Genomic DNA, 20,859 nt, shown 5'->3' on the forward strand with positions numbered 1-20,859 from the left:
ACTGTCACAGCCCCCTGTCCCCCATCCCGCTGTCCCGTCCCACTGTCACAGCCCCCTGTCCCCATCCCGCTGTCCCGTCCCACTGTCACAGCCCCCTGTCCCCATCCCGCTGTCCCGTCCCACTGTCACAGCCCCCTGTCCCCATCCCGCTGTCCCGTCCCACTGTCACAGCCCCCTGTCCCCATCCCGCTGTCCCGTCCCACTGTCACAGCCCCCTGTCCCCATCCCGCTGTCCCGTCCCACTGTCACAGCCCCCGTGTCCCCATCCCGCTGTCCCGTCCCACTGTCACAGCCCCGTGTCCCCATCCCGCTGTCCCGTCCCACTGTCACAGCCCCGTGTCCCCATCCCGCTGTCCCGTCCCACTGTCACAGCCCCGTGTCCCCATCCCGCTGTCCCGTCCCACTGTCACAGCCCCGTGTCCCCATCCCGCTGTCCCGTCCCACTGTAACAGCCCCCTGTCCCCATCCCGCTGTCCCGTCCCACTGTCACAGCCCCGTGTCCCCATCCCGCTGTCCCGTCCCACTGTCACAGCCCCCGTGTCCCCATCCCGCTGTCCCGTCCCACTGTCACAGCCCCGTGTCCCCATCCCGCTGTCCCGTCCCACTGTCACAGCCCCGTGTCCCCATCCCGCTGTCCCGTCCCACTGTCACAGCCCCCTGTCCCATCCCGCTGTCCCGTCCCACTGTCACAGCCCCCTGTCCCCATCCCGCTGTCCCGTCCCACTGTCACAGCCCCCTGTCCCATCCCGCTGTCCCGTCCCACTGTCACAGCCCCGTGTCCCCATCCCGCTGTCCCGTCCCACTGTCACAGCCCCCTGTCCCCATCCCGCTGTCCCGTCCCACTGTCACAGCCCCCTGTCCCCATCCCGCTGTCCCGTCCCACTGTAACAGCCCCGTGTCCCCATCCCGCTGTCCCGTCCCACTGTCACAGCCCCGTGTCCCCATCCCGCTGTCCCGTCCCACTGTCACAGCCCCCTGTCCCCATCCCGCTGTCCCGTCCCACTGTAACAGCCCCCTGTCCCCATCCCGCTGTCCCGTCCCACTGTCACAGCCCCGTGTCCCCATCCCGCTGTCCCGTCCCACTGTCACAGCCCCCTGTCCCCATCCCGCTGTCCCGTCCCACTGTCACAGCCCCGTGTCCCATCCCGCTGTCCCGTCCCACTGTCACAGCCCCCTGTCCCCATCCCGCTGTCCCGTCCCACTGTCACAGCCCCGTGTCCCCATCCCGCTGTCCCGTCCCACTGTCACAGCCCCCGTGTCCCCATCCCGCTGTCCCGTCCCACTGTCACAGCCCCGTGTCCCCATCCCGCTGTCCCGTCCCACTGTCACAGCCCCCTGTCCCCATCCCGCTGTCCCGTCCACTGTCACAGCCCCTGTCCCCATCCCGCTGTCCCGTCCCACTGTCACAGCCCCGTGCCCCATCCCGCTGTCCCGTCCCACTGTCACAGCCCCGTGCCCCATCCCGCTGTCCCGTCCCACTGTCACAGCCCCGTGTCCCATCCCGCTGTCCCGTCCCACTGTCACAGCCCCCTGTCCCCATCCCGCTGTCCCGTCCCACTGTCACAGCCCCGTGTCCCCATCCCGCTGTCCCGTCCCACTGTCACAGCCCCGTGTCCCATCCCGCTGTCCCGTCCCACTGTCACAGCCCCGTGTCCCCATCCTGCTGTCCCGTCCCACTGTCACAGCCCCGTGTCCCCATCCCGCTGTCCCGTCCCACTGTAACAGCCCCGTGTCCCCATCCCGCTGTCCCGTCCCACTGTCACAGCCCCGTGTCCCATCCCGCTGTCCCGTCCCACTGTCACAGCCCCGTGTCCCATCCCGCTGTCCCGTCCCACTGTCACAGCCCCCTGTCCCCATCCCGCTGTCCCGTCCCACTGTCACAGCCCCCTGTCCCCATCCCGCTGTCCCGTCCCACTGTCACAGCCCCGTGTCCCATCCCGCTGTCCCGTCCCACTGTCACAGCCCCGTGTCCCCATCCCGCTGTCCCATCCCACTGTCACAGCCCCGTGTCCCATCCCGCTGTCCCGTCCCACTGTCACAGCCCCGTGTCCCCATCCGCTGTCCCGTCCCACTGTCACAGCCCCGTGTCCCATCCCGCTGTCCCGTCCCACTGTCACAGCCCCGTGTCCCCATCCCGCTGTCCCGTCCCACTGTCACAGCCCCGTGTCCCCATCCCGCTGTCCCGTCCCACTGTCACAGCCCCCTGTCCCCATCCCGCTGTCCCGTCCCACTGTCACAGCCCCCTGTCCCCATCCCGCTGTCCCGTCCCACTGTCACAGCCCCCTGTCCCCATCCCGCTGTCCCGTCCCACTGTCACAGCCCCGTGTCCCCATCCCGCTGTCCCGTCCCACTGTCACAGCCCCGTGTCCCCATCCTGCTGTCCCGTCCCACTGTCACAGCCCCGTGTCCCATCCCGCTGTCCCGTCCCACTGTCACAGCCCCCTGTCCCCATCCCGCTGTCCCGTCCCACTGTCACAGCCCCGTGTCCCCATCCCGCTGTCCCGTCCCACTGTCACAGCCCCGTGTCCCCATCCCGCTGTCCCGTCCCACTGTCACAGCCCCGTGTCCCCATCCCGCTGTCCCGTCCCACTGTCACAGCCCCCTGTCCCCATCCCGCTGTCCCGTCCCACTGTCACAGCCCCCTGTCCCCATCCCGCTGTCCCGTCCCACTGTCACAGCCCCGTGCCCCATCCCGCTGTCCCGTCCCACTGTCACAGCCCCGTGTCCCCATCCCGCTGTCCCGTCCCACTGTCACAGCCCCCTGTCCCCATCCCGCTGTCCCGTCCCACTGTCACAGCCCCGTGTCCCATCCCGCTGTCCCGTCCCACTGTCACAGCCCCGTGTCCCATCCCGCTGTCCCCGTCCCACTGTAACAGCCCCGTGTCCCCATCCCGCTGTCCCGTCCCACTGTCACAGCCCCGTGTCCCCATTGTCCCGTCCCACTGTCACAGCCCCCTGTCCCCATCATCCTCCGCTGTCCCGTCCCACTGTCACAGCCCCGTGTCCCCATCCCGCTGTCCCGTCCCACTGTCACAGCCCCCTGTCCCCATCCCGCTGTCCCGTCCCACTGTCACAGCCCCGTGTCCCCATCCCGCTGTCCCGTCCCACTGTCACAGCCCCGTGTCCCCATCCCGCTGTCCCGTCCCACTGTCACAGCCCCGTGTCCCCATCCCGCTGTCCCGTCCCACTGTCACAGCCCCGTGTCCCATCCCGCTGTCCCGTCCCACTGTAACAGCCCCGTGTCCCATCCCGCTGTCCCGTCCCACTGTCACAGCCCCGTGTCCCCATCCCGCTGTCCCGTCCCACTGTCACAGCCCCCTGTCCCCATCCCGCTGTCCCGTCCCACTGTCACAGCCCCGTGTCCCATCCCGCTGTCCCGTCCCACTGTAACAGCCCCGTGTCCCATCCCGCTGTCCCGCCCCACTGTCACAGCCCCGTGTCCCCATCCCGCTGTCCCGTCCCACTGTCACAGCCCCCTGTCCCCATCCCGCTGTCCCGTCCCACTGTCACAGCCCCGTGTCCCCATCCCGCTGTCCCGTCCCACTGTCACAGCCCCCTGTCCCCATCCCGCTGTCCCGTCCCACTGTCACAGCCCCGTGTCCCCATCCCGCTGTCCCGTCCCACTGTCACAGCCCCGTGTCCCATCCCGCTGTCCCGTCCCACTGTCACAGCCCCCTGTCCCCATCCCGCTGTCCCGTCCCACTGTCACAGCCCCCTGTCCCCATCCCGCTGTCCCGTCCCACTGTAACAGCCCCTGTCCCCATCCCGCTGTCCCGTCCCACTGTCACAGCCCCGTGTCCCCATCCCGCTGTCCCGTCCCACTGTCACAGCCCCCTGTCCCCATCCCGCTGTCCCGTCCCACTGTCACAGCCCCGTGTCCCCATCCCGCTGTCCCGTCCCACTGTCACAGCCCCGTGTCCCCATCCCGCTGTCCCGTCCCACTGTCACAGCCCCCTGTCCCCATCCCGCTGTCCCGTCCCACTGTCACAGCCCCGTGTCCCATCCCGCTGTCCCGTCCCACTGTCACAGCCCCGTGTCCCCATCCCGCTGTCCCGTCCCACTGTCACAGCCCCATGTCCCCATCCCGCTGTCCCGTCCCACTGTCACAGCCCCGTGTCCCATCCCGCTGTCCCGTCCCACTGTCACAGCCCCCTGTCCCATCCCGCTGTCCCGTCCCACTGTCACAGCCCCGTGTCCCCATCCCGCTGTCCCGTCCCACTGTCACAGCCCCCTGTCCCCATCCCGCTGTCCCGTCCCACTGTCACAGCCCCGTGTCCCCATCCCGCTGTCCCGTCCCACTGTCACAGCCCCGTGTCCCCATCCCGCTGTCCCGTCCCACTGTAACAGCCCCGTGTCCCATCCCGCTGTCCCGTCCCACTGTCACAGCCCCGTGTCCCCATCCGCTGTCCCGTCCCACTGTCACAGCCCCGTGTCCCATCCCGCTGTCCCGTCCCACTGTCACAGCCCCCTGTCCCCATCCCGCTGTCCCGTCCCACTGTCACAGCCCCGTGTCCCCATCCCGCTGTCCCGTCCCACTGTCACAGCCCCCTGTCCCCATCCCGCTGTCCCGTCCCACTGTCACAGCCCCCTGTCCCCATCCCGCTGTCCCGTCCCACTGTCACAGCCCCGTGTCCCCATCCCGCTGTCCCGTCCCACTGTCACAGCCCCCTGTCCCCATCCCGCTGTCCCGTCCCACTGTCACAGCCCCCTGTCCCATCCCGCTGTCCCGTCCCACTGTCACAGCCCCCTGTCCCCATCCCGCTGTCCCATCCCACTGTCACAGCCCCCTGTCCCCATCCCGCTGTCCCGTCCCACTGTCACAGCCCCGTGTCCCCATCCCGCTGTCCCGTCCCACTGTCACAGCCCACTGTCCCATCCCGCTGTCCCGTCCCACTGTCACAGCCCCCTGTCCCCATCCCGCTGTCCCGTCCCACTGTCACAGCCCCGTGTCCCATCCCGCTGTCCCGTCCCACTGTCACAGCCCCCTGTCCCCATCCCGCTGTCCCGTCCCACTGTAACAGCCCCCTGTCCCCATCCCGCTGTCCCGTCCCACTGTCACAGCCCCCTGTCCCCATCCCGCTGTCCCGTCCCACTGTCACAGCCCCGTGTCCCATCCCGCTGTCCCGTCCCACTGTCACAGCCCCCTGTCCCCATCCCGCTGTCCCGTCCCACTGTCACAGCCCCCTGTCCCCATCCCGCTGTCCCGTCCCACTGTCACAGCCCCGTGTCCCCATCCCGCTGTCCCGTCCCACTGTCACAGCCCCGTGTCCCATCCCGCTGTCCCGTCCCACTGTCACAGCCCCCTGTCCCCATCCCGCTGTCCCGTCCCACTGTCACAGCCCCCTGTCCCCATCCCGCTGTCCCGTCCCACTGTCACAGCCCCCTGTCCCATCCCGCTGTCCCGTCCCACTCTAACAGCCCCGTGTCCCATCCCGCTGTCCCGTCCCACTGTCACAGCCCCGTGTCCCCATCCCGCTGTCCCGTCCCACTGTCACAGCCCCCTGTCCCCATCCCGCTGTCCCGTCCCACTGTCACAGCCCCCTGTCCCCATCCCGCTGTCCCGTCCCACTGTAACAGCCCCCTGTCCCCATCCCGCTGTCCCGTCCCACTGTCACAGCCCCCTGTCCCCATCCCGCTGTCCCGTCCCACTGTAACAGCCCCCTGTCCCATCCCGCTGTCCCGTCCCACTGTCACAGCCCCCTGTCCCCATCCCGCTGTCCCGTCCCACTGTCACAGCCCCCTGTCCCCATCCCGCTGTCCCGTCCCACTGTCACAGCCCCCTGTCCCCATCCCGCTGTCCCGTCCCACTGTCACAGCCCCGTGTCCCCATCCCGCTGTCCCGTCCCACTGTCACAGCCCCGTGTCCCATCCCGCTGTCCCGCCCCACTGTCACAGCCCCGTGTCCCCATCCCGCTGTCCCGTCCCACTGTCACAGCCCCGTGTCCCCATCCCGCTGTCCCGTCCCACTGTCACAGCCCCCTGTCCCCATCCCGCTGTCCCGTCCCACTGTCACAGCCCCGTGTCCCCATCCCGCTGTCCCGTCCCACTGTCACAGCCCCCTGTCCCCATCCCGCTGTCCCGTCCCACTGTCACAGCCCCCTGTCCCCATCCCGCTGTCCCGTCCCACTGTCACAGCCCCCTGTCCCCATCCCGCTGTCCCGTCCCACTGTCACAGCCCCGTGTCCCATCCCGCTGTCCCGTCCCACTGTCACAGCCCCGTGTCCCCATCCCGCTGTCCCGTCCCACTGTAACAGCCCCGTGTCCCATCCCGCTGTCCCGTCCCACTGTCACAGCCCCGTGTCCCCATCCGCTGTCCCGTCCCACTGTCACAGCCCCGTGTCCCATCCCGCTGTCCCGTCCCACTGTCACAGCCCCCTGTCCCCATCCCGCTGTCCCGTCCCACTGTCACAGCCCCGTGTCCCCATCCCGCTGTCCCGTCCCACTGTCACAGCCCCGTGTCCCCATCCCGCTGTCCCGTCCCACTGTCACAGCCCCGTGTCCCCATCCCGCTGTCCCGTCCCACTGTCACAGCCCCCTGTCCCCATCCCGCTGTCCCGTCCCACTGTCACAGCCCCCTGTCCCCATCCCGCTGTCCCGTCCCACTGTCACAGCCCCCTGTCCCATCCCGCTGTCCCGTCCCACTGTCACAGCCCCCTGTCCCCATCCCGCTGTCCCGTCCCACTGTCACAGCCCCCTGTCCCCATCCCGCTGTCCCGTCCCACTGTCACAGCCCCCTGTCCCCATCCCGCTGTCCCGTCCCACTGTCACAGCCCCGTGTCCCCATCCCGCTGTCCCGTCCCACTGTCACAGCCCACTGTCCCATCCCGCTGTCCCGTCCCACTGTCACAGCCCCCTGTCCCCATCCCGCTGTCCCGTCCCACTGTCACAGCCCCGTGTCCCATCCCGCTGTCCCGTCCCACTGTCACAGCCCCCTGTCCCCATCCCGCTGTCCCGTCCCACTGTCACAGCCCCCTGTCCCCATCCCGCTGTCCCGTCCCACTGTCACAGCCCCGTGTCCCCATCCCGCTGTCCCGTCCCACTGTCACAGCCCCGTGTCCCCATCCCGCTGTCCCGTCCCACTGTCACAGCCCCGTGTCCCCATCCCGCTGTCCCGTCCCACTGTCACAGCCCCGTGTCCCCATCCCGCTGTCCCGTCCCACTGTCACAGCCCCGTGTCCCATCCCGCTGTCCCGTCCCACTGTCACAGCCCCGTGTCCCCATCCCGCTGTCCCGTCCCACTGTCACAGCCCCCTGTCCCATCCCGCTGTCCCGTCCCACTGTCACAGCCCCATGTCCCATCCCGCTGTCCCGTCCCACTGTCACAGCCCCGTGTCCCCATCCCGCTGTCCCGTCCCACTGTCACAGCCCCGTGTCCCATCCCGCTGTCCCGTCCCACTGTCACAGCCCCGTGTCCCCATCCCGCTGTCCCGTCCCACTGTAACAGCCCCCTGTCCCCATCCCGCTGTCCCGTCCCACTGTCACAGCCCCGTGTCCCCATCCCGCTGTCCCGTCCCACTGTAACAGCCCCGTGTCCCATCCCGCTGTCCCGTCCCACTGTCACAGCCCCGTGTCCCATCCCGCTGTCCCGTCCCACTGTCACAGCCCCTGTCCCCATCCCGCTGTCCCGTCCCACTGTCACAGCCCCGTGTCCCATCCCGCTGTCCCGTCCCACTGTCACAGCCCCGTGTCCCCATCCCGCTGTCCCGTCCCACTGTCACAGCCCCGTGTCCCCATCCCGCTGTCCCGTCCCACTGTCACAGCCCCTGTCCCCATCCCGCTGTCCCGTCCCACTGTCACAGCCCCGTGTCCCCATCCCGCTGTCCCGTCCCACTGTCACAGCCCCTGTCCCCATCCCGCTGTCCCGTCCCACTGTCACAGCCCCTGTCCCCATCCCGCTGTCCCGTCCCACTGTCACAGCCCCGTGTCCCATCCCGCTGTCCCGTCCCACTGTCACAGCCCCCTGTCCCCATCCCGCTGTCCCGTCCCACTGTCACAGCCCCCTGTCCCCATCCCGCTGTCCCGTCCCACTGTCACAGCCCCGTGTCCCCATCCCGCTGTCCCGTCCCACTGTCACAGCCCCGTGTCCCATCCCGCTGTCCCGTCCCACTGTCACAGCCCCCTGTCCCCATCCCGCTGTCCCGTCCCACTGTCACAGCCCCTGTCCCCATCCCGCTGTCCCGTCCCACTGTCACAGCCCCCTGTCCCATCCCGCTGTCCCGTCCCACTCTAACAGCCCGTGTCCCATCCCGCTGTCCCGTCCCACTGTCACAGCCCCGTGTCCCCATCCCGCTGTCCCGTCCCACTGTCACAGCCCCCTGTCCCCATCCCGCTGTCCCGTCCCACTGTCACAGCCCCGTGTCCCCATCCCGCTGTCCCGTCCCACTGTCACAGCCCCCTGTCCCCATCCCGCTGTCCCGTCCCACTGTCACAGCCCCCTGTCCCCATCCCGCTGTCCCGTCCCACTGTCACAGCCCCGTGTCCCCATCCCGCTGTCCCCGTCCCACTGTCACAGCCCCGTGTCCCCATCCCGCTGTCCCGTCCCACTGTCACAGCCCCGTGTCCCCATCCCGCTGTCCCGTCCCACTGTCACAGCCCCCTGTCCCCATCCCGCTGTCCCGTCCCACTGTCACAGCCCCGTGTCCCCATCCCGCTGTCCCGTCCCACTGTCACAGCCCCGTGTCCCCATCCCGCTGTCCCGTCCCACTGTCACAGCCCCGTGTCCCATCCCGCTGTCCCGTCCCACTGTCACAGCCCCCTGTCCCCATCCCGCTGTCCCGTCCCACTGTCACAGCCCCCTGTCCCCATCCCGCTGTCCCGTCCCACTGTCACAGCCCCGTGTCCCCATCCCGCTGTCCCGTCCCACTGTCACAGCCCCCTGTCCCCATCCCGCTGTCCCGTCCCACTGTAACAGCCCCCTGTCCCCATCCCGCTGTCCCGTCCCACTGTCACAGCCCCGTGTCCCATCCCGCTGTCCCGTCCCACTGTCACAGCCCCGTGTCCCCATCCCGCTGTCCCGTCCCACTGTCACAGCCCCGTGTCCCCATCCCGCTGTCCCGTCCCACTGTCACAGCCCCGTGTCCCATCCCGCTGTCCCGTCCCAGTGTCACAGCCCCCTGTCCCCATCCCGCTGTCCCGTCCCACTGTCACAGCCCCCTGTCCCCATCCCGCTGTCCCATCCCACTGTAACAGCCCCGTTTCCCATCCCGCTGTCCCGTCCCACTGTCACAGCCCCCTGTCCCCATCCCGCTGTCCCGTCCCACTGTCACAGCCCCGTGTCCCCATCCCGCTGTCCCGTCCCACTGTCACAGCCCCCTGTCCCCATCCCGCTGTCCCGTCCCACTGTCACAGCCCCGTGTCCCATCCCGCTGTCCCGTCCCACTGTCACAGCCCCGTGTCCCCATCCCGCTGTCCCGTCCCACTGTCACAGCCCCGTGTCCCCATCCCGCTGTCCCGTCCCACTGTCACAGCCCCCTGTCCCCATCCCGCTGTCCCGTCCCACTGTCACAGCCCCCTGTCCCATCCCGCTGTCCCGTCCCACTGTCACAGCCCCGTGTCCCATCCCGCTGTCCCGTCCCACTGTCACAGCCCCCTGTCCCCATCCCGCTGTCCCGTCCCACTGTCACAGCCCCGTGTCCCATCCCGCTGTCCCGTCCCACTGTCACAGCCCCCTGTCCCCATCCCGCTGTCCCGTCCCACTGTCACAGCCCCGTGTCCCATCCCGCTGTCCCGTCCCACTGTCACAGCCCCGTGTCCCATCCCGCTGTCCCGTCCCACTGTCACAGCCCCCTGTCCCCATCCCGCTGTCCCGTCCCACTGTCACAGCCCCCTGTCCCCATCCCGCTGTCCCGTCCCACTGTCACAGCCCCGTGTCCCCATCCCGCTGTCCCGTCCCACTGTCACAGCCCCGTGTCCCATCCCGCTGTCCCGTCCCACTGTCACAGCCCCCTGTCCCCATCCCGCTGTCCCGTCCCACTGTCACAGCCCCCTGTCCCCATCCCGCTGTCCCGTCCCACTGTCACAGCCCCCTGTCCCCATCCCGCTGTCCCGTCCCACTGTCACAGCCCCCTGTCCCCATCCCGCTGTCCCGTCCCACTGTAACAGCCCCCTGTCCCCATCCCGCTGTCCCGTCCCACTGTCACAGCCCCCTGTCCCCATCCCGCTGTCCCGTCCCACTGTCACAGCCCCCTGTCCCCATCCCGCTGTCCCGTCCCACTGTCACAGCCCCGTGTCCCCATCCCGCTGTCCCGTCCCACTGTCACAGCCACGTGTCCCATCCCGCTGTCCCGTCCCACTGTCACAGCCCCCTGTCCCCATCCCGCTGTCCCGTCCCACTGTCACAGCCCCGTGTCCCATCCCGCTGTCCCGTCCCACTGTCACAGCCCCGTGTCCCCATCCCGCTGTCCCGTCCCACTGTCACAGCCCCGTGTCCCATCCCGCTGTCCCGTCCCACTGTCACAGCCCCGTGTCCCATCCCGCTGTCCCGTCCCACTGTCACAGCCCCCTGTCCCCATCCCGCTGTCCCGTCCCACTGTCACAGCCCCCTGTCCCCATCCCGCTGTCCCGTCCCACTGTCACAGCCCCCTGTCCCCATCCCGCTGTCCCGTCCCACTGTCACAGCCCCGTGTCCCATCCCGCTGTCCCGTCCCACTGTCACAGCCCCGTGTCCCCATCCCGCTGTCCCGTCCCACTGTCACAGCCCCCTGTCCCATCCCGCTGTCCCGTCCCACTGTCACAGCCCCGTGTCCCCATCCCGCTGTCCCGTCCCACTGTCACAGCCCCCTGTCCCCATCCCGCTGTCCCGTCCCACTGTCACAGCCCCCTGTCCCATCCCGCTGTCCCGTCCCACTGTCACAGCCCCGTGTCCCCATCCCGCTGTCCCGTCCCACTGTCACAGCCCCATGTCCCCATCCCGCTGTCCCGTCCCACTGTCACAGCCCCGTGTCCCCATCCCGCTGTCCCGTCCCACTGTCACAGCCCCCTGTCCCCATCCCGCTGTCCCGTCCCACTGTCACAGCCCCGTGTCCCATCCCGCTGTCCCGTCCCACTGTCACAGCCCCGTGTCCCCATCCCGCTGTCCCGTCCCACTGTCACAGCCCCGTGTCCCATCCCGCTGTCCCGTCCCACTGTCACAGCCCCGTGTCCCCATCCCGCTGTCCCGTCCCACTGTCACAGCCCCGTGTCCCCATCCCGCTGTCCCGTCCCACTGTCACAGCCCCCTGTCCCCATCCCGCTGTCCCGTCCCACTGTCACAGCCCCCTGTCCCCATCCCGCTGTCCCGTCCCACTGTCACAGCCCCGTGTCCCATCCCGCTGTCCCGTCCCACTGTCACAGCCCCATGTCCCCATCCCGCTGTCCCGTCCCACTGTCACAGCCCCGTGTCCCATCCCGCTGTCCCGTCCCACTGTCACAGCCCCGTGTCCCCATCCCGCTGTCCCGTCCCACTGTCACAGCCCCGTGTCCCATCCCAACCATCCCACCCCTCCATGCCCTCTCTATATCCCCGTTCCTATGCCTATCGCATCCCAGTCTGGTCTCCCATCCCAGTGTCCCCATCCTCGTGCTCCGTTTCAGTTTAACACTTGACGTCCCAGCCTCGTGTCCTACGGGAATGTCCCGTCCCAGGGTCCCATCCCAGTATCCCAAAGCTGTTTTCCACCTCAGTGTCCCCCCCCGTGTACCTTCCCAATGTCCCCATTCCAGGTACCCTCCTTGCGGCCCCATCCCCGTTTCCCCATCCAAATGTCCCATCCGCTTCTCTTTCCCAGTGCCTGAACCTAATGTTCCAACCCAGTATCCCATGCTGGTGCCCTCCACCCCCAGTATCCCCATCCCAGTGTCCCATCCCGTCATTCCCAGCCCGGTGTCCCCAGCTCAGTGTTCCCAGTTTAATGGCCCATCCCGACACCCCCAATCCAGGTCACGTCCCAGCGTCCCCATCCCGACATCCCCATCCCAGTGTCCCCAGTCTGATGTCCCATCCCTGTAGCCCCAGCCCCGCCCCCCACCCCAGTTTGGCCCCGCCCACTCCCACCCTGGGAGGGACCCCGGCGGTGGGTGGGGCACACCCCGCCCCCCGGACGCCCCTCGCAGTGTTGCATATTTTTATTGGATCAAAGTTACAGAGCGGGGGGGGGGGGGGGCGGGGGGGGATAGAAATAAAAAATAAATTAACCCCCCGCCCCCCCGGGGGCACCGACCCGCTGTGGGGCTGGGGGGGGGGGAGTGCAGAGGGCACAGGACCCCCCCCAGCCTGTCTGTCTGTCCTGGGGGGGCTGTGGGGGGTATGTACAGAGTGACACCGTCTGTCCGTCCGTGCCAGGGTGTGGGGGGGCTGCGTGGCACCGTGCCCCCCCCTCGGCAGGCCCTGGCACGCTCCTTGTGCCCCCGGCACGGGCAGCAGCTGCCAGCCGGGGGGGTCCTGCTGCCCGGGGGGGTCCTCGCCGCCCCCCAGGCTCAGTCCTCAGTGATGCCCTTGGCCCGCAGCTCCTCCTGCACCCTGGCGAGGTACGTGGGGTCGGGGTATCCGAACCTGGGGGTGGGGAGGTGTCACGTCAGTGGGGGCCACCCCCCACGGCTGGGTGCTCCTCTCCCCCCCCAGCAGCTTCACCCTCCCTGCCCAGGGAGATCCCCCCACCCCGCACCCCCAGAGCTTGTCATCAGGGTGCTCCCCTCAGCCTGCAGCTATGCCAGGGGTGATGCCCCCCCCAGCCCCCCATACCTGTCCCCGGGGTGTTGCCCCCCCACCCCAGAGCCACGCCAGGGGTGATGCCCCCCCAGCCCCCCAAAACTGGTCCCTGGGATTCCCCCCCAGCCCGAGGTTCCAGGATTCCCTGTCCCAAAATTGCACCCCAAAACCTACAGCCGCTCCAGGGGCAATACCCCCCCAGCCCCCAGGCATGCCCCCTCCCCTCCAGGGGTGCTGGCCAATGCCCCACCTGACTGTTTGGGGTCCCCCCCCACCCTACAGAGGTGCCAGGGGTGATGCCCCCCTTCTTTACCCTGTCCCAAGATTGCACCCCCCCATCTACAGCCATACTAGCAGTGATGCCCCCCCCATATCCGTGCCCAGGGATGCCCCCTTCCCCCCAGGGGTGCCAGCCAATGCCCCCCCCCGAGCATTTGGGGTGCCCCCCTAACACCAGGGGTGCCAAGGGTGATGCCCCCCCTCTCCTATACCCTTCCCAAGACTGCACCCCCAAACCTACAGCCATGCCAGGGCGATGCCCCGCCATCCCCCAGGGACGCCCCTTCCCCTCCAGGGGTGCCAGCCAATGCCCCCCCCCAAGCATTTGGGGTGCCCCCCTAACACCAGGGGTGCCAAGGGTGATGCCCCCCCTCTCCTATACCCTTCCCAAGATTGCACCCTGCAACCTACAGCCATACTAGCAGCCGTGCCCCCCCAGCCCCCACAGGGACGCCCCCTCCTCCCCAGGGGTGCCGGCCAACGCCCCCCCCCCAGCATTCGGGGTGCCCCCCAGCCCCGGGCGATGCCCCCCACGTACAGCTGGGGCCCGCCGGTGCAGTTGGTCTTGTGGTGGATGTCGTTCCAGGTGATGACGTTGGCGCGGCCGGTGGTCATGGAGGTGCCGACGGTGAAGGTGAGGCGCTGGTCGAAGGCCTTGCGGAACAGCCCCAGCACCTTGTTGCCCTCGGGGCAGTCGGGCAGGTACGCGACGCGCGTGGTGCCGGGGTACCGCACCCCCGGGTTGGGGTGCTCCACCTGCGGGGGGGGCGGCGGGGGGCGGTCAGTGCCCCGGGGGGGGCACGCCCCGACAGAGCTGGCCGTGGTGGGTGATGGCAGGGGGGGGCCGGGAGCGGTGGGCTGGGCTGGGGGCACCCGGTAGGGTTTGGGGGTACCCAGGGGTGCCAGTGACTCCCAGCAGTGTTTTGGGGGTACCCAGGGGCATCCAAGGGGCACGGAGCTGGGTCAGGGACACCCAGCACAGTTTGGGGTACCCAGGGGTGTCAGTGACTCCCAGCAGGGTTTTTGGGGTACCCAGGGGCATCCAAGGGGCACGGAGCTGGGTCAGGGACACCCAGCACAGTTTGGGGTACCCAGGGGTGTCAGTGACTCCCAGCAGGGTTTTTGGGGTACCCAGGGGCATCCAAGGGGCACGGAGCTAGGTCAGGGACACCCAGCAGGATTTTGGGGGGTACCCAGGAGTACCAGTAACTCTCAGCAGGGTTTTGGGGGTACCTAGGGGTACCCAGGGGGCATGGAGCTGGGTCAGGGACACCCGGCACAGTTTGGGGGTACCCAGGGGCACCCAGAATGGTTTGGGGGTGCCCAAGGGGGATGGGGGGGGGCAGGGCAGGACACCCCAGCAGAGCTGGGGGATTGAGGTTGGGTGGGTGGGGGGCAATGGCGTGGGGGTGGGTGAGGGGGGCAGGAGTGCTGGGCTGGCTTGGGGGCACCCAGAAGGGTCTGGGGGATACCCAGGGGCAAATAAGGGGCCAGCGTCACCCAGCAGGGTCTGGGGGGTACCCAAGGGACCCAGGGGCACTGGGTTGGGGGCACCCAACAGGGCTTTGGGGGTACTTCAGGGTGCCAGTGGCACTCAGCAGGGTTCAGGGGCACCCAAGGGTGCCCGGGGCACAGAGCTAGGGGTGGGGAGGACCCAGAAGGGTCCAGGAGTGCTAGGGGCACTGGGCTGGACTGGGGCACCCAGCAGGGTTTAGGGGTGCCCAAGGGCACAGAGTTGGGTAAGGAACACCCGCCAGGTTTTGAGGTCACCCAGGGGTGCTGGGGCACAGAACTGGGCTGGGGCACCCAGCAGGGTTCGGGGGTGCCCAAGGGGGTCAGGGACACCCAGCAGGGTTTAGGGGTACCCACTGGGTGTCAGTGACACCCACCAGGCTTTGGGGGTGCGCGGGGGAGTCAGCGACACCCAGAAGGGTTTGGGGGTGCCCAGGGGTGTCAGTCTGGCTGAGAAGCACCCACTGGGTGCCAGCAGCACCCAGCCCCTCTGGGACCACCGAGGCTGGCGGGGAGGCGGGGGGGGAGGAGGCGGGTGGGAGGCACCGGCGCCATCTTACCCCTTGGACGCCGGGCGGGAAGACGTACTGGATGATGATGGTGCCGAACTTCTCGTAGCCGGGCAGGAGGAGGCCGGCGTCCCTGGTGACCAGCATGCGCCCGTTGGGGGGCTGGTTGCCCACCAGTTGCCCATAGAAGCGCCCGCACATGGGACAGGCCGTCTTCACCTGCAGCGCCCGGGTGATGCAGTCCTCGCAGAAGGAATGTCGGCATTTCTCCAACGTCTTCATCTTCTGGATCTCCCCCAGGCAGATGGGACACTGCCGGTCGGGTTCCTCATCCCGCGAACAACCGGCTGCCGCCGCCGACCCGCCGCCGCGGCCCCCCGTCGACCCCCGGCCCCCCAAACCGGCCCCGCCGGGCTCCAGGACGGTGACACAACCCACCAACTCGCCGTGACGTTGAGTTTTTTTCTTCAACTCTTTCTCCGTTTCCTTCAATAAAGCTTTGAGGGCTTTACGGGCCGGGCAGAGCCCCCCGGGGGGGCCGGGGGGGGGCACGCAGAGCTGCAGGACGTAGATGTCGGAGGTCTCACCATCCACCATGATGCTGACCTTGGTCTCCTCCTTCAGGCGGGCCAGCTTGGCCGGGCTCTCCTTGGTCAAGAAGTCCCACACCCGCTTGGAGACCGTCACCTTGTTCTTAGCGGCCCCCCCGCAGGCCGCCATCCTGGAGAGGACAAATGACACTGCGGGGGGCGGGGGGGGGGGCCCCCCAGGTGTCAGAGCCCGGTGAGGGGCACCCAAGGGTGGCCCCGCTTGGGCCAGGGTGTCCCCCCCAGCCCCGGTGGGATGTAGTGGGGGGATATTTGCCCGCCTAAGGTGGTACCTCAAGGATTAAACCTCCCCCACCCAGAAATAAAGCCAAGGGGGTGTCACAGCCCCACGAGCACTGGGGGGGGTGGGAGCGAGGTTTGGGGTGCCCCCATCCTAGGGGAGGAGGCAGGAGCGGGGGGCTGCCCGCACGGCCCGAGGGGGGTCCCTGCACCCCGGGGTGGGGGGGGTGGCACCCACCTGGCGAGCCCATGGGGGACAGCGCGAGCTGGAGACGCCAGCGGATCAGCGGAGCCACGAGCCACAGGCTGGGGAAACACGGGGGGGGTCACACAGAGACCCCCGGCCCCCCCAGAAGACCCGACAATAACAAGGGCAGCGCAATCCACCCCCGCCCCTCCATGTCCCCAGGAGACCCTACAATAACAATTGGGCCCAGTGTCCCCCCCCACCCGGAGCAGTTGGGGGGTTACAAGCTTCTCGGTGCCCCCCCCCAGACCCCTTTGCCCCCCCAAACCCCTTCAGCACCCCAGGATTAGTGGGGGGGTGTTTACCCATCAGTGTACGGGGGGGGTCCCTACTGCTGGGGGGCTCAGAGCAGCTGCTGCCCCCTCCACGTCTCCCCTCCGGTATGGGGTCACCCCTCCCAGGGGCCTCCGTGCCGGGGAGGGGGATCGCGGGCGGTGGGGACTGATGGAGGGGGGCAGGATGGGGGGAGAGGTGAGATCCCGGGGGGGGCCGGGATGGAGCCCCGGGGGGTCCCGGGGGGGGCAGGATGTGGCTGGGGGGGGGGGGCAGGGGAATAGGCCCGGGGGGGGCTCGGAGGGCCCGGGGGGGTCCGGATGAGGCGGGGGGGGCTCGGGGGGTCCGGAGGAGGCCCGGGGCAGGGAGGGCTCCGGATGGGGTCAGCGGCGCGGGGCCGGGGACGCCGCTGCGGCCCGTTCCCGGGGCCCTAGGATGGAGCCCGGGGGCGCTCGGGGGAGGCCGGGCCGGGCCGGTGCCGCGGGCAGGCCCAGCGGAGGCCGTGCCGGTAGCAGGGCAGGAAGGGTCCCCCGTCCCCCGCCCCCCCTCCTCGGACCCACCATCGCCGGGCGGCCGCAGCATGGCGGGGCGGGGGCGGCGGGGCCGGAGCGGGGCGGCGGCGGCGGCGGCGGCGGCGGCGCGGGGGGGGCCGGGCCCTGCCCGGAGCCGCCGCGCGTCACGTGATCGCGCGGGGCGGGGCCGCCATGGCAACGGGGTGGGGGCCATGGCAACGGCGCGCGGCACGGGAGGGGCCGGCAGCGACGGAGTCCCGAGCGCGTCGCCATAGGAACGGCGCGTGATGGCGGGGCGGAGCCCCGCGGGCCGGGGCGGGGCCAAGGCGTGCGGGGCGGGGCCACGAACTCCGGGGACGGGGCGGGCCGGGCCGGTGGGCCCCGGGCGGGGGGGGGGGGGGGGGGAGGGTCCCCGCTAACCGGAAGGAGCCGGAGGCGTTCGAGGGTCCCGGTAACGGGGCAGAGCCGGGTCCGCTTCAATAATTTATTTCTCAGTACACAGTGGGGGGCGGGGAGGAGCCCCTCCCATGCGGGGTTGGGCCCTGCTGGTAACGGGGGGCAGGGGCTTGAGGACAGACACGCACCCCCCCCCGGACCCCCTCGTGCGTGGGGGGGGGGGTCACCCCTCAGAGCCCTGCACCGGCCCCCCGGGGGCGGTCATACAGGGCTGGGGTCCCCCCCATGGGAACTGGGGTCACCCCTGGGGCCTGCAGTAAAGGGGGGGCACTGATGCCCCCCAGGTCCCACATGGAGGGGGAGGGGCAAGGAATTGCCCCACCCCCCCAGCCTGGCTCAGAAGGTGGGGTCGGGGGCTGTACCCCCACCCTGGGCCCTTGCCAGAAGAGGGGTTGCTGCACCTCCCCAGGGGGGAAGAAAGGGGGTGTCCTCCCCTCACCCTGGGGCAAGTAGTGTTTGATTCCCCCCTCCCCCACCATGGGGGGGGGGGCAGATGGGTCCCAGATCCCCTGTGTTTGGGAGGGGAGCCCCAGACACCACCCCCCCACCCCCCCCAATAAAGTTAAGGCACTTGAGTAGCAAAGCCCCCGCCTGTGGCTGGGGGGGGGCCCCACACCTGTGGGGGTGACTGGGGGGCCCGAGGAGCTGTGCACACCGATGGGGGGGTCAGCACAGCCCGGGGGGGGGTCTTGGTCCGGGGGGGGCCCCCCCTAGGCGAATATGTTGGTGATGAAGTCGAGGAAGCGCTTGGCGTATTGCTCGGGGTGCACGGTGGAGATCTCCGCTCCTGCCTGGGGGGGGTGCAGGGTCAGACCCCACCAGAACCCTCCCCCGCACCACTGATCCCTCCCCTGGACACCCCCTCCCACCAAGCACCTGCAGCCCCCCTCCCCAAGACACCCCCCAATCCTCCCCCCAACAATACAGCCCCCCCCCAATAACCCTGCCAGGGGGCTGCCCCCCAGTGCCCCCCATCCCTTCCCTTTTCTACCCCCTCAGGGCTCTTAACACCCTCAATCCCCCCAAAATAAGGGAGGGTTCCCTGCCAGCCCCCCCAAATAATAAGGGGGTCCCTTCCAGCCCTGCCCCCAAGTTTGGGGGTGCCCCCCCTCACCCCGTGCTTGACAGTCTTGGCCGCGTGTGCCGCCTTCTTGCGGGCGTCGTACTGGGTGAGGACATCGATCAGCCCCATGAAGTACACCTCCCGTCGGGGGGCAGCTGGGGGGGGACAAGGGGGGGGAGGGAGGCGGTGTCAGCCCTGGGGGTGCCCCCCACACACCCCAAAGCCCCCCCCAAGCCAAACCCCCCACCCTGCTCACCCTCGGCACCGCGGAGGGCGTAGACATCAACGTAGGGGTCAAAGTCGCCGGGGCCAAGGGGGCGGTGGGAGTTGAGGTAGCTGCCGATGCCCTCGGGGGAGGTCCCATAGGAGCCCCCCCACACTGCTGTCCCCCCCTCGTCACCCCCCCCGCCCTCTTCTTCCTCCACCTCCTCCTCTTCCTCCTGCTCTGCCCGCCCCACCTCGTGGATCCCCAGCAGCAGGCTGTAGTCCATGATCTTCAGCTGCACCAGGAACTGGGGGGGCCAACCAAGAAATCATTTGGGGTGGGGGAACCCACACCGACAGGGGGGCACTCTGATGTCCCTGGGGGGGTGCACCCCCCCCGATGGCTCTCAAGGCGGGGTGCAGCCCCCCACAACTCACCCACCTCCACGTCTCTCTTGAGCTTCTCCATGAAGTCCCTCTGGTCCTCCTCGGCCACGTAGACCTTCTCGTTCTTGTTCAAGAAGTCCATGTCCTTCAGGGTGGGCAGGTCCTTGCCCTGGGGGGGGGCACACGTGGGGCAGCCCCCCCAAAAAAAGTCAGGCCGGGGGGGGGAGGAGGGCAGCCAGGGGTTCCCCAGGGATGAAGGGGACTCCCCAGAGCAGGGGACGTGGCCACGGTGGTCAAAGGGCTTGGATCTCCTGCACCAGCCACATCGTTAGGATAATGAACCATCATTATGGGGGGGCAGGTAATGAGATACCATTATGGGGGGGGCAGATAATGAAGCCTGGAAACCCCTCCCCTCAAGCCTGGGGGGGGTCAGAACGTCACCCCACCCTGGTACCTTCTCCTTGTCGCTGGCCTCTCGGGACACGAGGGAGCCCTGGAGGAAGGGGGTGAAATAGAGGTGACATGAGGCGACGGGGGTTCCAGCTGCTCCCCAAGGGGGGGGTGTCCCAGATTTGGGGGGGTGGGGTACCCCATTACCTTCAGGTCGTATTTCCTGTGGACAGGGAGGCGGTGACTGAACATGTTCCTCATGACCAGCAGGTAGGTCTCCTCACTGTCCACGCTCACCCGGTACATCCCCAGGAAGCGGGGCAGCAGTGTGCTGCCGTGGCACTGCACCACGTACTGGGGACACACACACACACGCGAGGGGGACAGTGACACGCCAGGACACACGGTGACACCCCCCCACGGAGCCCCCAGCTCGCCATACCTGGTGGTAGTGGGACAAGAGACCGTGGACGTCGGCCACGTCCTCGCTCGACAACTCCTTCGCCACCAGCGTCCGGTCGGAGGAGAGCAGGACCCGCCGGTCGCTGCCCTCCCAGTGCGGGGGGCTCCGCGTCAGCGACACCTTTTTGGGGAGGGGGACAGGGGACAAGGAGGGTGGCAGATGTCAAACGAGGGGGTTTCTGTGCTGTGGGACCCCCCCAGACGGGGCGCCACCCCCACCTGGTAGTCCTGGTCGTCGATGCCGAAGCGCTCGCGGAGGTTGCGGAAGACCTGGGGACAGTACTCCTTGAACTTGAAGTGGCTGGGTAGGTTCTCCCTGGGGATTTGGGGGTTCAGGGGAGAACCATGAGATACCGGGGCTCCCCCCGTGGGGTGGGCCCCCCACTCGTGTCCCCCCCACAGCTCACCGGTTGAAGAGGTGGTTGTTGACCTTGATTTTGGAGCTGGCTTTGAAGTCGTCGGGCAGCAGCATGACGGGCAGCGGGACCTGGCTCAGCTCGCTGATCTGGGGCGGGGGTCGAGGGTCGGGTTGGGTCCCCCAGAACCAGCACCCACCCCACACCCCGCCAAGCGTCACCCACCGGGTTCAGCGGCGACAACCGGGCCCGTTAACCCACCTCCGCTGGAGGTAACCCGGGGTGGGGGCGGTAACGGGCCGCGGTTGGCCCTGCGGGGGGGACAAAAAAGGCAGCGGACAGAAAGGGACGGGGCCGGGGTCCCGGGGGGGGGCGGGAAGGTGGGTGTCCCGGTCCTGTCCCGGGAGGGCCGCTCCCGGTGCCCGGGCTCACCTGGTGGTTGACGCCCCAGGCCAGCACGGCCAGAAGCGGGTCGGCGGCCCGCGGCACCTTCACCCGCTGCGGCACGAACCGTTTCTGCTTCTTCTTGGTCTTGGTACGCGGCGCCGCGGGCCCGGTCGCTGCCGTCGCCGCCGCCATGGCCGCCGCTTCCGCCAGACCCCTCCGCCCGCTTCCGCCCGCCTCGCCGCGGCGCCGGAAGTCGGAAGCCGCCCGCCAGAAGCCGGCTAGGACAAGCCTCGCGCATGCGCTCTGC

At 69.3% G+C, this 20,859-nt stretch overlaps 2 protein-coding genes across 2 annotated transcripts; both read right to left on the minus strand.

The window, feature by feature from the left end:
- Window positions 1–12,087: 12,087 nt before the first annotated feature.
- On the minus strand, window positions 12,088–17,007 carry DTX3 (deltex E3 ubiquitin ligase 3). The gene is made up of 5 exons (XM_064474315.1): window positions 16,893–17,007; window positions 16,051–16,118; window positions 15,037–15,725; window positions 13,503–13,720; window positions 12,088–12,529 (listed from the first exon to the last, which is right to left on the minus strand). The coding sequence occupies exons 2-5, from the start codon at window positions 16,061–16,063 to the stop codon at window positions 12,454–12,456; spliced, it is 996 nt and encodes a 331-aa protein (XP_064330385.1). The 5' UTR covers window positions 16,064–16,118; window positions 16,893–17,007; the 3' UTR covers window positions 12,088–12,453.
- A 307-nt stretch (window positions 17,008–17,314) lies between these two features.
- Window positions 17,315–20,792, minus strand: PIP4K2C (phosphatidylinositol-5-phosphate 4-kinase type 2 gamma). The gene is made up of 10 exons (XM_064474267.1): window positions 20,598–20,792; window positions 20,217–20,314; window positions 20,029–20,125; window positions 19,790–19,930; window positions 19,555–19,701; window positions 19,412–19,450; window positions 19,010–19,123; window positions 18,620–18,875; window positions 18,415–18,518; window positions 17,315–18,091 (listed from the first exon to the last, which is right to left on the minus strand). Exons 1-10 carry the CDS (start codon window positions 20,742–20,744, stop codon window positions 18,011–18,013), a joined length of 1,224 nt encoding a protein of 407 aa, XP_064330337.1. The 5' UTR covers window positions 20,745–20,792; the 3' UTR covers window positions 17,315–18,010.
- Window positions 20,793–20,859: the final 67 nt, after the last annotated feature.

This window comes from Phalacrocorax carbo, chromosome 27 (assembly GCF_963921805.1).
Source record: "Phalacrocorax carbo chromosome 27, bPhaCar2.1, whole genome shotgun sequence".
Classification (NCBI taxonomy): Eukaryota; Metazoa; Chordata; class Aves; order Suliformes; family Phalacrocoracidae; genus Phalacrocorax; species Phalacrocorax carbo.